The 21,559-nt window shown below is 47.9% G+C and overlaps 1 protein-coding gene across 1 annotated transcript in view; it reads left to right on the top strand.

The window, feature by feature from the left end:
* Nucleotides 1-20,965, top strand: part of TGM3 (transglutaminase 3) — a 47,381-nt gene extending 26,416 nt beyond the window's left edge. The window contains exons 8-13 of the mRNA XM_033185910.1: nucleotides 5,701-5,804; nucleotides 7,665-7,910; nucleotides 11,552-11,860; nucleotides 14,950-15,107; nucleotides 19,644-19,777; nucleotides 20,220-20,965. Coding sequence (XP_033041801.1) covers nucleotides 5,701-5,804; nucleotides 7,665-7,910; nucleotides 11,552-11,860; nucleotides 14,950-15,107; nucleotides 19,644-19,777; nucleotides 20,220-20,367 — 1,099 coding nt within the window. The 3' untranslated portion in view covers nucleotides 20,368-20,965. The remainder of the gene's footprint in view (nucleotides 1-5,700; nucleotides 5,805-7,664; nucleotides 7,911-11,551; nucleotides 11,861-14,949; nucleotides 15,108-19,643; nucleotides 19,778-20,219) is intronic.
* The last annotated feature ends 594 nt before the right edge of the window (nucleotides 20,966-21,559 follow it).

The raw sequence follows: 21,559 nt of genomic DNA, 5'->3' as shown, positions 1-21,559 counted from the left end.
AAACACTTGGAGACACGTAGACACTCTTAAGCGCATAACATTATGTAAGTTCCTTGCCTTTGCTACACCTCAATTTCCCACTTGTAAAACAAAGGGCCAGATCAGGGGACCTCAGTGACATTTTCTAGGCCTTTCTTTTAATCAGATTCACAGCAGCCAGTGGGGTAAATTTTTTTCTAAGCCACTTTGCTCATGCCAGTGGTTTGGCTTAAGAGGCACATAGCTCCGGAGTAGTCACTGTCTTCCGAGTCAGGACACTTTTTGGGGGAGCTTAGTTTGGAATGCTTCTTTGAGATGTCCTCCTTGGGGGCCACTGCACAGGAGGTCTCTGAAGCCTATTCAGCCACTGAGCAGCAGCCGAATGATTTAGAACAGTCTAGTCTAATTATCTTGACTTTTCTGGCTTGTTTTCTTCATTCATTTGACTTGATCCCCCAATTTCTAGAGTCATAGATCTGACTCTACCTGTAGACTTCGCAGAACTCTGAGGTAGAAGGCACCTAGAGATTGCCCAGCCCTGCCAAGGAGGTGGAGTCAGACAGTGCCTCCAGCTGTCAGCACCTACACCTCAGCCAAGCCCCTGGCTCCTCATGCCATCTCTCCACAGCCTCTGTCTCTGAATACCTGCTTCCACTAGTCCTGAACTGGCTCCTAGGCCCTTAGTGAGGAAGGGACAGAGAGTGCTTTCAGCCCAGAAACAATTCAATTCAGCAAACGTGATTCCGTGCACACCTGCACTGGACTCTGGGCACCAAGAGGTACAAGATGTGCTGGAGGAGGGTTTTCGTTTATTTGTTTTGTTTTATAACTGGGCCTTAGAGACTGAAAAGAGGAGTTTACAGCTGCATTAAAAGCTTGGCAATTATGGAGTTGCAATGAAATCAATGAATTACTTGCAAGATTCAGAGACAGCACAGAGGTATGGTTGGCACTCTCTCGGCGTGTCAGGAAAGGCTTTTTTGGCAGAGGTAGTATCTGAACAAAATTTGGGAGGACAAATAGGAGTTTACCTACAGAAGGGTGGGATTTGGGGCCACTTTCTAGGCAAGGTCTCCTAACTCTGTGAATTCAGAGGTAAGCATAGCATAGTTGGTGTCTGTAGAGCAGTGGTTTATAAACGTCAAAGATTGCATCAGAATTAATATGGGTGGGGAAAGATGAGAGCAGCAGAAATCTGCACTTTTTAATAAATGCCTCGGGTAGTTCTGATGCCCACAGCCTGTCCTCTCCTGAGCTCCTGCTCCTGAAACCCTCAGGAAAGGAGTGGAGCCCGAGGTTGAGGGGTGGGAGAGAGTGTGGCACACAACCAGAAACTCACACCGGAATTTTCACATGGCGCCACTGGGCATCAGAAAGACACACATCCCAAATATTTCTGTGTAACTGAAGTGGCTGACTTTTGCATGAGGGAGGAACCAGGATGTAGTTGTTATCTGCTCTGCCTTAAATTCCTGCCTTGCAAGCAAGTATTAAAATACAGCTACGTATCACTTTTTCTTTTTTTTAACCAACCTGCGCTTCCCCTCAGTTGCTCTGCCAGGAGCAAACTGAGTGTGAAACTTGGTGTTCTCACTTACTTTCTCATCCCTCCCTTGCCCCTTTCACCCACCTAGGACCATCTTCCCACACTTCTTCCCTTGCCTTCTCCTTGGTGAGTTCTAACCAACCATGAAGGCCTGTCCAAAAAGACTTCCTGGGTCCTGGAGATCATTTTTATGATGCCCTTTTAAAAATAATTATAGAAAAATTCAAAATACATAAAGAAATAAAAATCATTTATGACCTTATTCACATATCTTCAACACTTGGTAGTTTTCCATTCATCTTTTCTCTATGAGTTATTATTATTTATAGAACTGGGATGATACATTTTACAAGGCATGAGTAGAAGACAGAGCATATAATAGATACATCCCATTTTTTCCCACACCTCGAAACCAACCACTTCACCTGTAGTTTTAGTCATGTTTTTTTCACTAAACATTATATCATGAGCATTCCCCCACGTCATTAAAAAATCTTCAAAAATAAGATCATTTCAAATATGTCAGAAATGCAGCATATTCTGTTATATGAAATGGAACCGATGTAAAATTAAGTTACATAAAATGGAACCTACTGTTAACCTGTTTCCCTTTTTTAACCCCATCTGCCTGGATTCAAATCCCACTCTGCTTAATTACTCACTGTAAGACCTCTCAAGTCACTTAACTTCTCTGAACCTCGGTTTTCAGAGTTGTTGAATGGGGAATAATAATTATTTCTGTCTTTTAGGGTGTTGTAAGTTAATATATGCAATAACGCAGTTAGAACACAACTTTCTGTGTTAACACTGTGTTAGCTATGATCATACAACTTATGTATATTTTCTAATTATAGAAGTAATGAGTAATTCACATGATAGAAAATAAAAACATTACAGAAATAAGTAACATAAAACTTAGTTTGTATGCACTATATATATGATACATACACCAAACTGTTCATGGTGGATATCTAAGAACATAGAATTATTGGAGACTAATTTTCTCCAATGTTTTATGTATAATTTTTTAACAAATGGATTTATCATACATCTACATATATACACATAGGTGTTTTTTTCTTTTTCCTTTTTTATTTCCGTAGGTTTTTGGGGAACAGGTGGTATTTGGTTACATAAGTTCTTTAGTGGCGATTTGTGAGATTTTGGTGCACCCATCTCCCGAGCAGTATACACTGAACCCAATTTGTAGTCTTTTATCTCTCATCCCCTTCGCATCTTTTCTCTCTGAGTCCCCAAAGTCCATCGCGTCATTCTCATGCCTTTGCGTCCTCGTAGCTTAGCTCGACTTATGAGTGAGAACATATGATGTTTGGTCACACTGATTTTCTTATTTCATGATATCTCTTAGACATCTCTCCATGTAAGTACTAGATTGATTTTGCTTGTTCTTTTTGACAGCCGTTTGATATCCCATTCCATGGCTCTGCCACCATTTGTCTGCCAATTCCCTTGTTGATGAACTTTTGCTCCAACCCTTTTGCTATTACACACAATGCCTTGGTGGACACCTTTAGATATACATCTATGTGCACTTACGTGAGTTTTTCCATGGGAGAAATTCCTAGATGTGGACCTGCTGGCTCAGTGAGTATGTAGATTTTTAAAGGTTTTTATACTCGTTGCCAAATTGCTTTCCACAGAGGTCATAGCAATTTAAACTCCCACCAGTGGGGTATGACAGTGCTTGTTTTCCCACCCGGAATGAGCACCACAATGAGTATCACCCTATGCTTTAATCTCTGTCAGTCTAATAGCTGTCATCTATGTATCTCTGTCGTATTATCTCTTTGTCATTTTAATTTTCTTTTAATAGTACTGAGGTTAAAACTATTCTCATATGTTCGGTGGTTATTCGTATTTCTTATAAAAATTGCCTGCTCATTGCTATTTATGGGCATGTTTTTCTTTTTCTATTTCTTATTTTTTCATCACTTAGTTCAAGGAAAGTATGCTTTCTCTTATCAATTTGTAAGTACATTACAATATTGATACAGTAAATCCCTTGCATGTATGTTGGATATATTTTCTCTGCTTTATTGATTTTTTTCAATCATTTGTCTCACTGCCTTCAAACTGGATAATTTCTAGTCATCTATCTTCAAATGTATTGACTCTTTCCTCTGTCATCTCTATCCTGCTAATAAGTTTATTTATCATTTAATTTCAGATATTGGTCTTTTTTCCAGTTAAAAATTTTCCATTTGGTTCTTTTTTCATATTTTCTGTTTCTCTGCCCAAAGTTTATCTCTTTTCATTCGTTATGAGCATATTTTCCTTTATTTCATTGAGCCTAGCTCTCATAGCTGCTTTAGTCTTCGTCCAACAATTCCAACATCTGGATTATTTTATGGTTGGTCTCTGTGGATTGTTTTTGCCCTTGAGGACAAACCACATTTTCCTGGTTCTTTGCTTGTTGAGTAATTTTGGCTCATACTCCAGATGTTGCATGTGTCTGAATTCTGTTATCTTGTTTCAGCTGCTTATCTTGGGTGACTCAACGTGCAAATTGTTTCCCCTGCGGTAGACAGTGGCTCTGCTCTCAGTTCAGTACTTTTATCTCCAGCTGAACGCTCATGGTCTGCCTCATCCGTGCATGACTGAGGGTCACCCAGAGGTTTGGGCAGCTTCCTTGACTCTTTCCAGAATTTCCCCCTCACTCTCCAGCAACCCAGGTTGGTCCAGGCTCTATTCCTGGTTCCTCAGGTCAGAAAGCTGTGGGCTGCCTGTCGAGTTCTTGCTCCATGTACTTTACCCCAACTGTGGCCTTTCCTTAGAGCAAACTCATACAAAGTGCAGCTTCTCCACGTTCTGATTCCTTTCCAAAATCATTGTGCTTTGATCATGCTCAGGTGGCTTTTCTAGTTTTTCATTTTTCCCCCCACAGTTTCTCATTATATGCAAAAAGATTCATCTGTTTTGAGCTTATCCTCCATACTAAAAACAGAACTACAGGTTTTTTGTTTGTTTACATGTAATTTCAATATTTTTACATACTCAAATATATGAGTCTCTTCCTTTATGGCCTCTGAAATGGGTGGTCTGCTTAGAACTATCTTTTCCACCTTATGAGTATAGAAATTTTTTTTTTTGGCTGGGTGTGGTGGTTCACACCTGTAATCCCAGCACTTTGGAAGGCCAAGGCAGGCAGATCATGAGGTCAGGAGCTGGAGACCATCCTGGCTAACATGGTGAAATCCTGTCTCTACTAAAATTACAAAAAATTAGCCAGGCGTGGTGGCGGGCGCCTGTAGTCCCAGCTACTCAGGAGGCTGAGGCAGGAGAATGGTGTGAACCCAGGAGGTGGAGCTTGCAGTGAGCCGAGACTGTGCCACCGCACTCCAGCCTGGGCGACAGAGCGAGACTCCATCTCAACAAAAAAAAAAAGAAAGAAAGAAATTTTTTTTCCAGGTTGACTAGAACTTGGATTTATGTCGAACTTATGTTTTCTTCATGTTGAACTGAAAAGTGCTAAGACCAGTGCGACTGTAGTTTCCATGGGAGTGGAGAGGAGAAAAGAGGGCAGAATTGGGGGACAGAATGAGTAAGACCTTGGCTACCTGGTTGTGCCTGGCGAGGGGTGAGTGGTGACTGAGGCTTACAAATTGAGACACAAGATGAAGAACATTTGAGGACTGGCAGATGTCATTCTTCAGTTCAGATCCCAGCCAAGAGACGGTGTGGCTCTTAGGTAGGCCAGTCACTCCTGCAGCAACCCCATTCATTTTCAGCCCACACTGAGCACAGAAGCATAACCCGCCAGGCACAGGGAGAAAGCTGTGTGGGTTTGTCCCTGAGTGGCTGGCTCCAATCTGGATTCATTCTGCTCCTTAGAAAGGTGCATGCTGGTCAAGGCTTTGACTTTTGAGTTAGGCATACGTGGGTCCACATTTTGACCCTACCATTGTTAGCTGCTTAACTTCTCTGAGCCCAAGTTTCCCTTTTTATAAAACGGGCAAAAAATGGTACCCATTTCACAGTGCTGTGAGGATTTCCACGAGACGATGCTCACCAGGGCTTAGCATAACAGCTGTCACAGGACAAACTCACTCAATGCATGTTGTTGTGCTGCACTGTCGGGGCGAAGATGTGCTGTCTTGCCACTCATCTGCTGTGTGGTCTTGGGCAAGCACTGCAGTCTCTGGTTCTATCTGCAGGAATTTCCATGTCTGGAATGAAGGCTGGTTTGTGAGGTCTGACCTGGGTCCCTCGTACGGTGGATGGCAGGTGTTGGATGCTACCCCACAGGAAAGAAGCCAAGGTAACTTCTCTGGGTGTGGTTCTAAGTCGTGAGCCTCACAGTTATTTACAGCCGTGGACAGCAGCATAGGGAAGTAACTCCAAAGCCCTCTCCCTCTGGAGTGCATCATGGGATTAAAACAAAAATAGTTTAAAAATAGATCTCCCCTGCTAATTTTGTGTGACTCGGGCTGCTGTTTAAATAAGTGCCTGCCCTGCACCCACAATGGCCACTGTTGCTGCACAGAGCCTTGGCACAGGCCAGGTGAGCAGGGAGAGCAGTCTTCCTCTGCCAGTAATGATTTTCCTGCACCAACTGCAGCAGCCTCTTCTTCCCAGCACAGAAAATTTGTGGTTCCCTGTTGCCCTTGGGGTTTACTCCACGTTCTCCACTGGTCACCACCCACAGCAGCTCCCTCTGGCACACGAAGCTTCTCCTTAGGCAGGCCGCCTCTGCCATCCCCATCCCGGGCCTCTGCTTCCTCCTCTGGCCTCCCTCTGTCTCCTGCCCCATCAGGGGTTGGGTCCCAGGTTCTCCAGGAGCCTTTCTTCTTCCCTTCTCTGACCTGTAGAGCATGTCTTGTCTGTTACCCTCATTTTCAATTGTTTTTTGAAACATTAAAAAGTGATATATGGGACTGGGCATGGTGGCTCATATCTGTAATCACAGCATTTTGGGAGGCTGAGGAGGGTAGATCACTTGAGATCAGGAGTTCGGGACCAGCCTGACCAACATGGTGAAACCCCGTCTCTACTAAAAATATAAAATTAGCCAGGCATGATGGCACATGCCTGTAATCCCAGCTACTTGGGAAGCTGAGGAGGGGGAATCGCTGGAACTCAGGAAACAGAGGTTGCCGTGAGCCGCGATCACACCATGGCACTCCGGCCTGGGAGACAGAGCAAGACTCCGTCTCAAAAAAAATAAAAAATAAAAAAGTGATTTATGAAGTAATATGTGCATGCAGTTGAAAAAAATTCAAACTATTCTAAAAGGACTAACAATGAAAATTAAGTCTTACCCCACCCCCCAACCCCTAGCTCCTCTGCCAGAATCAGTGCATGCTACTAGATTTGGGGGCTTGGAGGTAACTGAGACGTTTGCTAGGCCACTCTTTTCCGAAAGTTTCATTGTGACCCATTAGTGGTTGTCAAATCTAGTTAGTGGGTTGTGGCCATCATTTTAGGAAAGAAAAATGAAATTGAATGGAATGAAAAGTGGGGAAAGGAACATGAACTATCGAGGCTCACTAGATGTGGTTAGACTAAAGACCATTGTCTGTGAAGCTTTTGTTTCTGTATCACATGTGTGCCAAGATGTCAAATGTATTTCTTTCTAGGGGTTGTGGTGAAAAAAGATGAAAGTCACTGACATCTATCTATCTGTCTATCTATCTATCTATCTATCTAAGCTTCCTATGCTGAGTGCTAAGAAGAGGGAAGAAATGGTCAGGCTTGGGAACTCAGAGGAACAAGAGGTCCCTGCAGGTTGCCTGTTCAGGGAAGTCTTCTAATAGGAAAGTGATGAGCTCCTAGGTCAGAACGATTTGCAGAGGTAGAAGAGAGGCAGCCACCCTGAGCACGAGACAGCAAGACTTTCCTCTTTAGGAAACAGACCAAGGATAGTGGGTCAGCATGGATTAGGCACCCGGAATGCAGAATTGTGTTGTCTTAAGTAGAGGTTGAGTCTGACCAGCAAGAGAATAATAGCCCAGGAGGGTCTCTGCGGAATGCCAAATGAGTGGGACACACACTCAGGGATAAAGGAATTTGGGCGGGGCAGAGGCAGGGCTTTGCAGCAGTCCTGGAAGGCCCTGGGGAATTGGGCACTGGGCAGGCTGTGGCCTTGGCATATATCCAGCCTCTGCATCTTGGCCTCCAGGGGTGTTCCAGTGCGGCCCCGCTTCGGTCATTGGTATTCGAGAGGGTGATGTGAACCTGAGCTTCGACATGCCCTTTATCTTCGCGGAGGTGAATGCCGACCGCATCACCTGGCTGTATGATAACACCACCGGCAAACAGACAAAGAATTCCGTGGACGCTCGCACCATTGGCAGGTACATCAGCACCAAGGCAGTGGGAAGTAACGCTCGCATGGACGTCACGGACAAGTACAAGTACCCAGAAGGTAGGAGGGACGCTGGTGGGGCAGTGCTTCGAGGGGTTCTATTGTGGGAGGATGGCTCTGAGGGTGGAGAGGAGAAAAGACCTTACCCTCCCCCGCACTGGCAGCCAGTTCTGCCTGAATGATAGGATTGTTCCCTAGCACCTAACCCCCACCTCCCAGCACTGTTTCCAGAGGGAACAAAACCATCATGGGCAGCTGCTGTGCCAGTGGAAGTTTGCTGCAGGGCACGGGTGGCTGTCAACCCAGCCCAGCCCAGCCCCAGCTGTGTCCCTGTCTCAACTGCACAGCTAGGGTGACAGCACCATGACTGAGCATCATAAGGAGAGACAAGGCCCCCGTGAAAGGCCCCCAAGGGCTTTGGGAGAGATTTCTCCATCAGTCTGCTCCCCTAGCCTCTGAGAAACTCAGGGAGAAAACCATCTGAACAAAGAAACGGACAAAGACACCTAGAGACATTGTGCACATTTGGAGGTCTCCGAAGAGGCCAGATGAGGTGTGACTACATGGTATGAATGCCTGGGCTCCTGAAATCTCAGGCATGCATACATTGCTGGTCCCCCTAAAGTCACCTTGGAAGGCCAGTTGCTGTGAGGCTGCCTCGACTCGATTATATTTGCCTCCCAGAGTTGCTTTTGAAACCAGCAGCGCATCTCTTGGAGGATTCTCAATGATGATAAAAGTTCTGCATTTGAAGACGAAGTTCATTTTTAGAAACAGCCAAAAGTAATTTAGTGCTTGCTCTTGCAGGCCACAGTCACTCCTTAATGGGGTCAACATTTCACTCTTTCTAAAATGCTTTGAAATGGTTCATTCCATTGATCCTCACAGTTCGTTCTGAGGGGTCAAGAAAAGCATTCTCATAAATGTGCACACAGTACCCTCTAAAGTAAGCCCTGAATCTCTAAGTGACTGTTGGCTATTGGTGTTGGCCGAGTTTACAAAAAAGGAAAGCTGAGCGCAGGCGATGGGGTCTGACTTCAAGTCCAAGCGGGTGCTGGTATTTGTGAACATTTGGAGGCACAATTTTAGGGTTATGAGATTGGTGGCCTCAATTTGGCCCCACTCTTCCTCTGCAGGTCATTCCCAAGATTGAGCTCAGATAGACCTTCGCTCAGTCAATAAACATATTCTGAGCCCCTACTGAGTGCTTGCTTCATGCTGGGCCTTGGGGATGCAACAGAGGACGCTGCAGATGGGCTGGGGGTGTGGAGATGTAGGACAAGTATTTTCAACAATGTTATGACGTAGAAACAAGCGTAGGGGGCCAGGGAGTAAAAACTCGGGGGTGGAAGGTGAACTCCAGCTACACCAGCCATAATTGTGTGGCCTCGAGCAAGTTTCCTCTGATCTCTGAGCCCTGGCTTCCTCACCTGAAGAATGAGAAGAGCAATGCCTGTCTTTAGCAGGATTTAAATGAGCTAAGGTATACAAAGTGCCAAGTGCAGTGCCTGGCATATAGTCAAGACTTGATAAATAGCAGTGGTGCTATTTATCAATTTGAACCTCTATAGCCTCACTGGAACAATGACTTCCCAAGGTGACTATTTTGCAGGTGCTGCTTACATGACTGTATGATCCTGTGGGGTTCCTTACCTTACCCCCACACCTTGATCTCTGGCTGTCTCAGCCAAACCTCCTAAACAATGGAGAACGGGCAGGTCCATTGTGGGGGCAGGGGAGGGGGATCCCTGCAGGACACCTAGCAATGCCTCAGCCCTTACATGACGGGACAGATCACCCTGCCTGATGTTGCCCAGATCTTCATACCCAATGATTCTAGCTTCTCTCTGAGGGCCCCAGGGAGGCAAAGCCCATAAAATAGGTTGCTACGTATTGATGCAACAGCAACAGCAAAGGGAGAAAACAACAGGAGGAAGCTTAGCCTTGAGTAAGCCCAGCAGGTGACCTATATAGGCATCCAGGCTCCGAGCCTCATTGTGCAAACACACCTGCTACAAGGTCCCAGGCACAGAAGGCTCAGATCTGTGCACTGCCTTCAGCTCTGGGTTGGACTTACAACTGGACTAGAGGATGGGAAGGCATCAAAAGGAACCCAGCCCACCAGGAACTATCAGCTTAGGTAATCTGGCCGCCTGCCTCCTTTTTAGCAGGGTATGTGGGAGGAAACTTAGACCAGGGGTCCAGACACCAGGGAACTGGCCCCCTCTCTGCCTCTGCAGATGACTGGCCCAGTCCATCTCAGAGTGGTCTGGACAAGTTGTGTCTCTTCTTAGGGCCTTAACTTGATGGGCATGGATGAGTTGGCCTCTGAAGTCTCTGCAAATCACATGTAATTTATGGGAAGGGGCTTGCTGTATCGTAAAATGCTTACAATAAGTCATCTGGCTGGGGGAGTGGCTCATGCCTGTAATCCCAGCACTTTGAGAGGCCAAGGTGAGCGAATCACCTGAGGTCAGGAGTTTGAGACCAGCCTGGCCAACATGGTGAAACCCTGTCTCTACCAAAAATGCAAAAATTAGCTGGGCTTGGTGGCGAGTGCCTGTAATCCCAGCTACTTGGGAGGCTGAGGCAGGAGAATCTCTTGAGCCCAGGAGGTGGAGGTTGCAGTGAGTTGAGATCATGCCACTGCACTACAGCTTGGGTGACAGAGTGAGACCCTGCCACAAAAAAAAAAAAAAGAAAGAAAGAAAGAAAGAAGAAAGAAAAGAAAAGAGAAAAAAAAGACAAGGAAGTCATCCGGTGCCTTAAGTATTTCACAGGTTGTTGGGGAGGGTGGAAGACCGTAAGTATGGTCTGCAGATGTCAACATGGTCACTCTTCCTTGTGTACCTCTGCCTGTGTTCCTGGAAGGTCAACACCTTCTCCTAGATCTGTCTTCAGGTCAAGCTTTTTGTGAACTGCTCAGTCAGCCCTGGCTCAGAGGCTTGCAGTCAGTTACTCAGCTCTGTGTGCCCTGAGAGCCATTTTCAGGTACATCCCTGTCATTCTCTGTGGGTTCCTTATGCCATCACACTCAGCAGCACCCATAGCCTGAGTCAGAGTCAGAAAACCCATATTTTTATCCAGCCTTTGCAGTTTTGAAAACCGAAATCTCTTGACAATTTCAACTAGTTATAACTCGGAACCATACCGACCATGGAAAGTCCTTGTCAACCAGCACAGATCAAAATGTCACTCCTTGACTCTCAAAGCACCTTTAGAAACAAGGCAGAAGAACATGGTTTACCAAAAAAAATTTTTTTAATGAGGTCAGTTTAAATAATCACCTCGTTTTTTGGCTTATGAATGTATTCTAATCTTTTTCAGCTCAGTTCTTATGATTTATTTTGAAATTATCTGTTTTTTAAGTCTCACAAAAGACATTTTATCAGAAAAAAATGAAATCTAACCCAATTCACACAAGCAAATGATCAAGCCACATAGTAATTGTGTGCAGGTGCTGATACAGCTTTTCTACAGATTTTGGGAAATTTAGAGCTGATTGGAAAAGCACCAGAGACCAACTGGTCCGTGAGTCTCCGGTTAAGACAGGTGAGCTGGAGACCTGCGAAAGTCGAATGCCTGCTAGGACAGCAATGGAGCCAGCACCAGTCCTAGGCCACCTGTCCAGGCAGGATACTGTCCTTTGCCCAGGTTGCCACCACATCCCTAGCGTGTTTCTGTCTTTTCCCACCACACAGGCTCTGACCAGGAAAGACGAGTGTTCCAAAAGGCTTTGGAGAAACTTAAACCCAATTTGTCATTTGGCGCAACGTCTTCAATGGGTTTGGAAGCAGAGGAACGGGAGTCCAGCATCAGCGGGAAGTTCAAGGTCACTGGCATGCTGGCAGTGGGCAAAGAAGTCAACCTGGTCCTACTGCTCAAAAACCTGAGCAGCGATACGAAGACAGTGACAGTGAACATGACAGCCTGGACCATTGTCTACAACGGCACACTTGTACATGAGGTGTGGAAGGACTCTGCCACAATGTCCCTGGACCCTGAGGAAGGTAATGCATCCTGCAGTTGGAGGGGATCCACGAATCCGAGGTAGCCAATGGCCTTCTGGGGCTGCAGGGTGTCTGCTGGGCTCCAGGTTAGTTAGCTAAGAATGGAGTAGTGAGCAGCCCCTGTGGTTAAGCCATGTCTTGATGCTTTGGAAGTTGCTGTCTCTATGAACAGAGTGATGCCAACCAAATGTCAGGGTGATGCCAACCAAAATCCTTTTACTTCCCAAGGGAGGAAGGAGGGAGGCTTTGGCAGTTCATAGCTATGGACAATATCCCTTACAATTATACACCACCTCACACAGTTTGACCTTCTAAAAAAGGGCAGATTTTCAGTATCCATCTTATAGAGGCAGAAAGTGAGGCTGGGAGAGATCTGTGACTTGCTTCAGAGATAAAGTCTCATAGATAGTAGCGGTAGTGCCGGGTCTTGGTCCTGTGTTTCCTGATACTGAGTCCAGAGCCACTCTCTGTTTTCTATGTTGTTTTGCTGTTACCCACCTCACCCCCACCCCCACCCCCACAACAAATCGCTTTCCTAGTTTGACCTCGGGAGAGTGGCAATGACCACAAGGCCCTAAACCTTGGCCCAGGGCTCTCCCACGGCTGCCACAGGGTGAGTGGACCTTCTGGAATCCTGACAACAGTGACAGGTTTTCTTAGAAGTCTGATCATTGGCCGGGCGCGGTGGCTCACGCCTGTAATCCCAGCCACTTTGGGAGGCCAAGGCAGGCAGATCACAAGGTCAGGAGATCGAGACCATGGTGAAATCCTGTCTCTACTAAAAATACAAAAAATTAGCCGGGCGCAGTGGCGGGCGCCTGTAGTCCCAGCTACTCAGGAGGCTGAGGCAGGAGAATGGCGTGAACCCGGGAGGCGGAGCTTGCAGTGAGCCAAGATCGCGCCACTGCACTCCAGCCTGGGCCACAGAGCGAGACTCTGTCTCAAAAAAAAAAAAAAGAAGTCTGATCATTTGGGAGGAAGTGACTCCTTGCCCTTGGGTAGCAGGGATGGGAAGGGAACAAGGTGGAGCAGATAAAGGTTGTACTGTGGAAGGATTAGAATGCAGGTGTGCCCACATTGGTAAAATCCTTCAAGCTGTTATGAAAAGTTTGGACTTACAAACCAGATTAGCAGGGTGGGGTAGTTATTTGCTTCACATAAGGAGCTAATAGAAACTGATTAATTATACTGCCCATCTTGAAAGAATTCTGTCTCCAGAGAAACTGAGAGGTGTCACACCTGTCAGAAGGCAGCATCCCCTAGCAATCCATCTTCTGGCAGAATTTTAGCAGAAATCTTTTCAATATCAAAAGGAACTGCCTGGCTGTTATTGACCTTAGAAACTCAAAGAAAGGGCTTTTTTTATTTGTTTGTTTTTGTTGGTTTGTTTTGTTTTTATACAGGGTCTTGCTCTGTCTCCCAGGCTGAAGTGATCATAGCTCACTGCAGCCTCAAACTCTGGGTTCAAGCAATCCTTCTGCCTCAACCTCCCAAGTAGCTGTAGTCCCAAGTAGCTAGGACTATAGGCATGCCATTATGCCCAGCTAACTTTTAAAGCTTTTTGTAGAGATAGGATCTCACTATGTTGCCCAGGCTGGTCTCAAACTCCTGGCCTCAAGCAATTTTCCCACCTTGGCTTTCCAAAGTGCTGGGATTAAAGACATGAGCCACAATGCCTGGCCAAAAGAGCTAATTTTGGAAGTCAAAAAAAAAAAAAAAAAATCACAGGATGGAAATGGTTTTAAAAAATCCTTTTGCAGAATGGAATGGAAAAAAGAGAGAAGGCAGGTATAGTGGTCTTAGAGTCTGGTCATCTGCCAAGTAGTTGCTGGATGACCCTGGTTAAGTCTCCCTCCTTTTCTGAACCTCGGTGGTCACTGATGGTAAGGGTTGGACCAGCTGATGCAAGGGCCTGTCCTCTCCACATTTGGGGCAGGGATGGCAAATTCCTCCAGTGCTAAAAGCAGAGGGAACTTCCTCCTTACAGTCTTACCTACAAGAGTGTGTAACACTGTGGGTGCTGGGGCACCCCCAGGCCACCCAGCATGAAAGCCTGAGGGAAGGGAGCACCTAAGCCCATCAGGGTAGGAATCGGGCCCCGCAGCCCACAGGGTCAGAAGAGAGGACTTAAAGCATGGGGAAGGAGCCAGATGCATGGAGAGAAGCCAGGCGAGACATTTCCATCTGGGTGAACCATGTGAGTCAAAATATGCGAGCAAAAAGGTGCCTGTTTTGTCTGCAGGACAAGAAGTGTGGAAGGTTCTTTTAAGGGACAGGTGATTCAGGGCCAGGTTGAGGGGTCTGAACTTCATCTAAGGCAATGAGGAGCCACGGAGATATTTTGAAGTGATATGTGACATGAAGAATAGTGATTTAGAAAAAAACAAAACAGAAAACAGCTTTCTAAAGCTTTGTCTGTCTAGTGTGTGGATGATTTAGAAGCAGGAGAGAGCACGAGGAATGAAAGGGATGCTGTGACAGTAGAACCCCAGGTTATTAGATGACGGGGAGGATCCTATGTGTTTGTTTAGCCAATACTCTGGCTTTCCTTCCTACCTATTATTGTGTTACTGTCATGATTGCTACTGTTGTTGGCAATCAGGTGGCATTTGTATTCTTCCACTGCCCCTCAGAAGGACATTTGTGGCTGGGCGCAGTGCACATGTCTGTAATCCTAACACTTTGGGAGGCCAAGGCGGGAGGATCAGTTGAGCCCCGGAGTTTGAGACCAGCCTGGACAACATAGGGAGACCCCATCTCTACAAATAATTTAAAAAATAAAAAAAGGACACTTGCCCTCCAACATTTGGGTGGGGAGGAAGCAGCAGTATCTTTAGCCCCTATGAGCTCATCCTCCCGGGAATCTGCCCAGCCAGACGGAGTCCTGGGGCCTCCTTGGCCCCTGCTCTGGAGCCCACTCTGACCAGGGGGAGGCTTCCCACAGGACCTGGCCCAAGGAGGGCTCAGTCAAGCCCGGGGCTGCAGATCCTCCTGCCAGCTCACCCTGCCTTGGCTTGGCGTCAGTTCTGACGAAGGTTCAGAAGCCATCCCCAGTGCTCCTCATTCGAATCCCCGACTTCTCCTTCCAGAGGCAGAGCATCCTGTAAAGATCTCGTACGCTCAGTATGAAAAGTACCTGAAGTCCGACAACATGATCCGGATCACAGCCGTGTGCAAGGTCCCAGATGAACCTGGGGTGGTGGTGGAGCGGGACATCATCCTGGACAACCCCACCTTGACCCTGGAGGTAACGGGGTGGGAAGGGGTTCTGCCCCCAGCCAGCCCAGCTCCCAGGAGCCCCACCGTCCCTGTGAGCCACAGTTCTCCCAGACTGCAAAGGAGAGCTTTTTCTTACTGGGAGGGGCAGAGAACTGGGCCCGGCCGGGTCCAGCCTCTGCCAAATAGCCAAGAGCTCCCACTCAGGCCCGTGTTCCTGCTCCCTGTCTGGTGGGATAAACACGTGCATTTGCCTGGCTGCTTCTCGGATTCTAGTTCAGAACCACTGGGGGCATCAGCTGAGGAGGGGTCTGGAGAGACTCTTTTCAGTTCATTCCCCTCTCACTCAGCTACTGAGCATCTGCTGTGTTCTGGGCCATGCCAGGCTTGGGAATCACAGAGACGCACGGGTGTGGGTCCCGCACACAGCCAGCTGGTGTGTCAGGGCCACAGCCCAGCCCCCTGTCAGAAACAGGCCTGAGCTACAGCATCTCTCCATCGTCTAGACCCTGGAGTTACAGAATCATGGACTCTTAGGAGCCTAGTCACATGCCCCACTCTCACTTCACACGAGTAAACCAAGCCCAGAGAGAAGGGAACAGCTGGCTACTGCCAGAGTCAAGGCTAGGCCTCAGGCCCTGGGACTCCCAGCCCATGCCCCTCCAAGGTGTCCTGATACATCACCAGCCAGCAACAGCATCTTCAAAGTGGCTGAGAACAAAGACCCGTCTTTCTTTCTCTGCTCATAGGGCTTCCTTTGGTTTGCAGGGTTCACCCTCAAGCTCCTTCTCAGGAGCCCAGGAAGGTGGGGCTTGCAGGTCCGTGGGAGGCCCCTCGTGCCACTCTGTCTCTTCCTCAGCACCAGCAGGAGCACCTGTGCTGACTCCAAGCCTGTCCCTCACCCTGGAGCCCCTGTGCCTGATCCCCCTAGCCCCAGGTGGAGAGTGCTGGAGCCAGGCAGTATAGGTCTGAAGGGTAAAAGACTGGACAAGGACAGGCAGACAAACGGACAGAGAACCTGAGGGTTTCCCTTGGGGTCCAACCAAGAGCCTCATGTGCCAGGCCCTGCCCTCTCTCATCTGCTGTGCCCACCATCTGCCCCACCCCCGTCTAGCTAGAAATTGCCGTTCTCTGTACAATCACAGTGCAACAGGTTTCCCAAGCCCCAGAAACCAGGAGGAGCCAGATAATCATGGCTGCCCTGGCCCATCCCTCCTTAAACGGTAAGCTGGCCGAAGGGGTTCCTGACCTCAGAGAGGGCAGAGGGATCTAGGGTGCTGGCTCTGATGCGGGGCCTGGTTCTCCCACACAGTTGGCCTGCAATTGCACCCTTTTACTGTCCTGGTTACTTTGGACTGTGCTTCAGGTTGGGGGAGTTGGTCCCCTACATTAGGGGCTAGAGAGCCAGTGACTAGGCAGCCAGTCTGGGGGCTGAGAGGGGCAGTCGTTCAGGCCTTGGGCCATGTAACCAAATGGATCTGGCATTGTATTTAAACCCCTCCATTGATCAGTGGTGACACTGAGCAAGTCCCTTAATCTGAGTCTCAGTTGCTCCAACTGTCATTGGGACAATCAATCACTTCTTTTGCAGAGTGTCATTTCCTCAGGGAAGACTTTCCTGAGCTCCGAAATTAGGCTTGGTCTCAGTTATACACCCTCAGAACCTTCTGTCCTTTACCTTCAAGGCATTTGTCCCAGCTGGAATATGATCTGTCTTCGTGCAATTATTTGGTTGTGAACCCCTACCCAACCGTAAACTCCACAAGGGCAGGCGTTACCTCTGTTCTGAGTTCATCACTGCCTCCCTTGGCACAGTGTCTTAGTGGATAGCCACTATTTGTAAAAGAGAAGTAGCCCCTTCCTCAGGGCAGGACTGGAACAGAGCCCCTTGGCTCTGGACTTGCATTCTTCCCTGCACAGGTGAGAGGTTTCATTGCCAGTCCAGGCTTGTGCCCTGCGTGTGACAGCCTCTCCTGCTTCACAAGACATTTCTGAGAAACACTCCCTATCTCTCTAGACATGGTGGACAGCAGAGTGCCCATTCCAACTCCTGAGTCCAGAAAATGATACTGGGTGGCTGCCAGTTCAGTTATGAAAACATTCTGTACTAAAGTGATCAGTGTTTAAAAGAAGTTAGTTTTTGGCCAGGCACGGTGGCTCAGTCCTGTAATCCCAGCACTTTGGGAGGCCGAGGCGGGTGGATCATCTGAGATCAGGAGTTCGAGACCAGCCTGGCCAACATGGCAAAACCCCATCTCTACTAAAAATATAAAAAATTAGCCAGGCATGGTGGCAGGCACCGGTAATCCCAGCTACTTGGGAGGCCGAGGCAGGAGAATTGCTTGAACCTGAAAGGCAGAGGTTGCAGTGAGCTGAGATTGCACCATTGCACTCCAGCCTGGGTGACAGAGAGAGACTCAGACAAAAAAAAAAAAATAGTGTTTTTCCCCAGTATATTCCCCATTATATTCCCTTATCCCATGTTCTCAAACCTTCTTCCAGCGTCATCTTTTATTCAACACTTTTGCTATACATCTTCCAGATTTCCATGGCAAGTCTACTTATCTTTAAAGATACTACAATATCTTTTAGAAAGGAAATCAGAATATATATGGGCTAGAAATGTGCCATCACTAACTCTTTTTAAAAGTTTAATCTTTTTAAATGACTCCTGATCTTCCTTCTTCAAGACACATTCTTTCCTCCACCTAAGCCTTCAGAAAATCAAGAAGACATTCTTGTCTCTATTGAATGATCAGTGCATAGCTCACTCAGAGTAGAGCATGGATTTTTAAACTGGAGAAGGTGGTTTGTATGAAAAGATAATAATTTGGGTGAAACCCCATTATCTAACCTGGTACTGGCTGGCAATTAGCATTGAGGACCTTAGACCACGAAACGAGGCCAAAAACAATCTGAACATTGTTTCCAAAGGGTGATGTCCTCCCAATTGACTCATCATCTGTGACTATCAAACTGAGGTTTTTGGTGGCTTTTATCCTCTCCTCTGGGTACATTTGCAGATTTGGGTCAATAGGAGAGAGTGGTAAGCAGCATTAAAAAAAGAAAAAAAATGCACGGAAATCTCAAATTAAATATCAACATGAAAAATGTGGCAACATCTGTATAGCTTTGTTATAACCCAATAGCATAAAATTATGCTGCACTCTTCAAATTATGTCATACATTTAAATGAGTTTCATGGAAGAGATGATAATATAGACCATGGTGTCTAAAATGCTTCAATTATTCACAAATTACTGGGAGGTATCGCAGACCTATCAGAAAGAGCAAAGGCTTTAGATCCAGCTGGGCTCTGCTGTTTCCTAGTGTGTGAATTTTTCAGGTTATTGAATCAGCCTGAACCTCAGCTCTGTCACTGTAAAATGGTTGCTCTGAGGATTAGTGACAAGAAAAACAAAACCCAACAACAACAAAAAAACCCCAGCAACCTCCAGTCATTCTCAAAAGAAAAAGAAATCCCATAGCCATACAATTTCAATTTATATTTCCAAAATGCTTTCTTCCCCATCCTTGATCTCATTTGGCCCCTTCTGGGAGGGGAGAAATGATTGTCCTTCTTTACCAGCTGAGGAAGTTGAGGCCCAAAGAGATGACTTGTCTGCTCAGAATGAATTATGGCTGTTTCTTGGCAGAAACACAACAGCTTTCATCTTTTGGTCTGAATAAATAGTCCAAATTGCTTTTCTGACCCCAAACCCAGCCTTCACCTGTTCTGATCCCTGAGCAAGGACAGTGTGGTACTACAACTCTGCTCAGACTATAAATAGTGCACAGGGAACCTCTGGGCTCTAGAAGTTTAGAAGGACATTGGTAGACTGGAGCGTCAGCAGAGGACAGTAGCCTGGGTTGAGTTGGGGGAACCCAACCCATGGAAAAGAGTTTAAGGAACCACAGTGTGAGCCAGGGTATGAGCAGCTGCAGGGCCTGGGGCTGCCCTTTTCAACACCTGTGGGGCCTCCCAGGGAGGGAGTTTCAAGCTTTAAGGGAAGAAACAGGACCCATAAGCAGGAAAGCCAAGGAAAGTGATATTAAATCCAGCATGTGGCTGGGCACAGTGACTCACATCTGTAATCCCAGTGCTTTGGGAGGCCAAGGCAAGAGGATCACTTGAGGCCAGGAGTTTGAGGCCAGCCTGGGCAACATAGCAAGACCCTGTCCCTGAAAAAAATAAATTCAGCATGAAAAATGTCCTGACCCTCACAGAGCCCACAGTGGAGTTAGGCTGTCCTGGGAAGCAGGGGCTGAACTGGAGTCAGGACAGGGAAGCCACAGTGCTATTGGCTGCTGCAGAGGGCCCCTTCCTCCTCAAAGCTGAGGTTCTCATCCACAGCATGGGATAATGTCCTAGGACCACCCTGTGTACTGGGGGGCAGGGGGCATCAGATAGAATACGCCTGGCACCTAGGAGGGCTAAATGGTCTCCCCTTCCTTCATCCTCAGTGACATCACCCCCTTCACTCAGTCACCCTGCCCAGCCCTCACCAAGGTGCAGGCAGGGGCTGAGCAGCTGGAGTCCTGACTCAGCAGTCCCTCTCCTCTGTAGGTGCTGGATGAGGCTCGTGTACAGAAGCCTGTGAACGTGCAGATGCTCTTCTCCAATCCACTGGATGAGCCAGTGAGGGACTGTGTGCTGATGGTGGAGGGAAGCGGCCTGCTGTTGGGTAACCTGAAGATTGAGTGAGTCCTGGGCCTAAGTGGCCGGTGCGGGAGGGTGGGAGGGGGCGGGGGGGACCCTCCAGATCCTCTGGGTGGGACAGACAGACTCCCTCTGACCTTGGGTTCTTTACTCTTTTGGGGGCCTTGGAACTCTAGAATCTGTGTTTGCATTTGGTTTGGGGGTTCACCAAACTTGAACTCCTGAGAAGTCCAGGTCGCCAGAGCTAAGAGCTGGTCTTCAGGGCTTAGAATATTTGGGAGATCATGGGACCCCTCTCCCTCTTCCTGTGCTGAAGTGTCCTGGGGCTGGTGGGGCCCCGTAACCGGAGGACAGCTAGAGGGAGCTAAAGAAGCAGCGGCCTTGCCCAGCCTCCATCAGAACAGGACAGGAGGTTGCAGAAGGCCCGTCCAACCCAAGGTCTGTGTGTCTCATATCAACACTGATCCATGCACTCCCCATCAGTGTGCCGACCCTACGTCCCAAGGAGCGGTCCCGGGTCCGTTTTGAGATCCTGCCCACCCGGAGTGGCACCAAGCAACTGCTCGCCGACTTCTCCTGCAACAAGTTCCGTGCAATCAAGGCCATGCTGTCTGTCGACGTAGTCGAATGAAGGGCGCTGGTGGCCTCCTGTACAAACTTGGATAACACGGAGCAGGGAGAGCTCACCATGGAATGAACTCCCTGCCCATGCTGTCCAGCCTGGGAAACCCTCTCGTCTCCCAAGGCTGCCAGACATGGACCTCCAGGCTCCAGCACATCCCCTTCCCCTCTCCCCTAGGTTGGGGCTGGGTCCACCCTGTCCCATGACTTGATTACTTTTGCACATTCCCTGGCCACTTCTCCCCAGGGCTGCCTGCTCTGTGGGCCCGACAGCCCTGCTCATCCCTCAAGCCCTTCAATGCTGCAGGATGGACTGGCCCCCGACCCAGGGACTCTCCAAACGGGATACAGGAGAAAAGCTGGTCTAGACTGTTTGCTGATCCCCAATCTGCACGGGGCATTCCTGCTCCTCTCTCAGGCCACCACAGAGGGCAGGGGATGGTTAGCCAGCTGCCCCAGCACCCACACCCTAACTCAAAATAAATGTTAAATAAGTGCGATCACACAGCAGCGACTCTACCTGACTGCTGTCGCACCTAAGGTGGCGAAGGAGAGAGGAGGCTGTGGCCATGACCTTCTGGAGCAGAGAATAAACTTGAGGAAGCCACGTTCTCTGTGTTTCAATGTCCAAAGGGAGTGGGCTTGATCTGCAAGGCTGTAGGTGCAAAAACAGAGAAACATTTCAAGCCAGTTTAGGAAAACTTTCTAACATGATGTCCAAAAATAGATGAGGCTGCCTTGGGAGGTAGCTCCTGGTCACAGAAGGCTTCAAACATTCTCTGTGTGGCTGGGCAAACTTTTCAGGTCTGTCTACATGCATCAGAGTGAGAGGGGACTTCACAGTGTTTGCAGGAACCCTCTGGCAGAGCTGGTTCTGGGGGTGGCCCAGACTCTGCTCACACGGGGCTCCACACTCCCCTTGCAGCCAGGAGCAAACGCGTCCTTCTGCCAGCCACAGCGCTGTTAACTCAACCTGAACCTTCTCTGCCTTTATACACACTCTGATGGTTCCTCAGCCTTTGTCCCTTAAAATAACCTCAAGCAGATCCCATTAGCTTTTCTGTCGCTTGTGCTGACTAACACCATTTTGACAACTCTGCCTCATTTTCTGAACTCAGGAGACCAGCAGAATCTAAATAGAAACCTCAACCTCACATCCAGCTCAAAGCTTCTCCCCTGGGGGCAGCGCAGGCCTTACTCAC

Source organism: Trachypithecus francoisi, unplaced genomic scaffold, assembly GCF_009764315.1.
Source record: "Trachypithecus francoisi isolate TF-2019V2 unplaced genomic scaffold, Tfra_2.0 Lachesis_group21, whole genome shotgun sequence".
Lineage (NCBI taxonomy): Eukaryota > Metazoa > Chordata > Mammalia > Primates > Cercopithecidae > Trachypithecus > Trachypithecus francoisi.
Note: the sequence above shows the minus strand (reverse complement) of the source record. Positions and strands in the feature narration are given on the sequence as shown.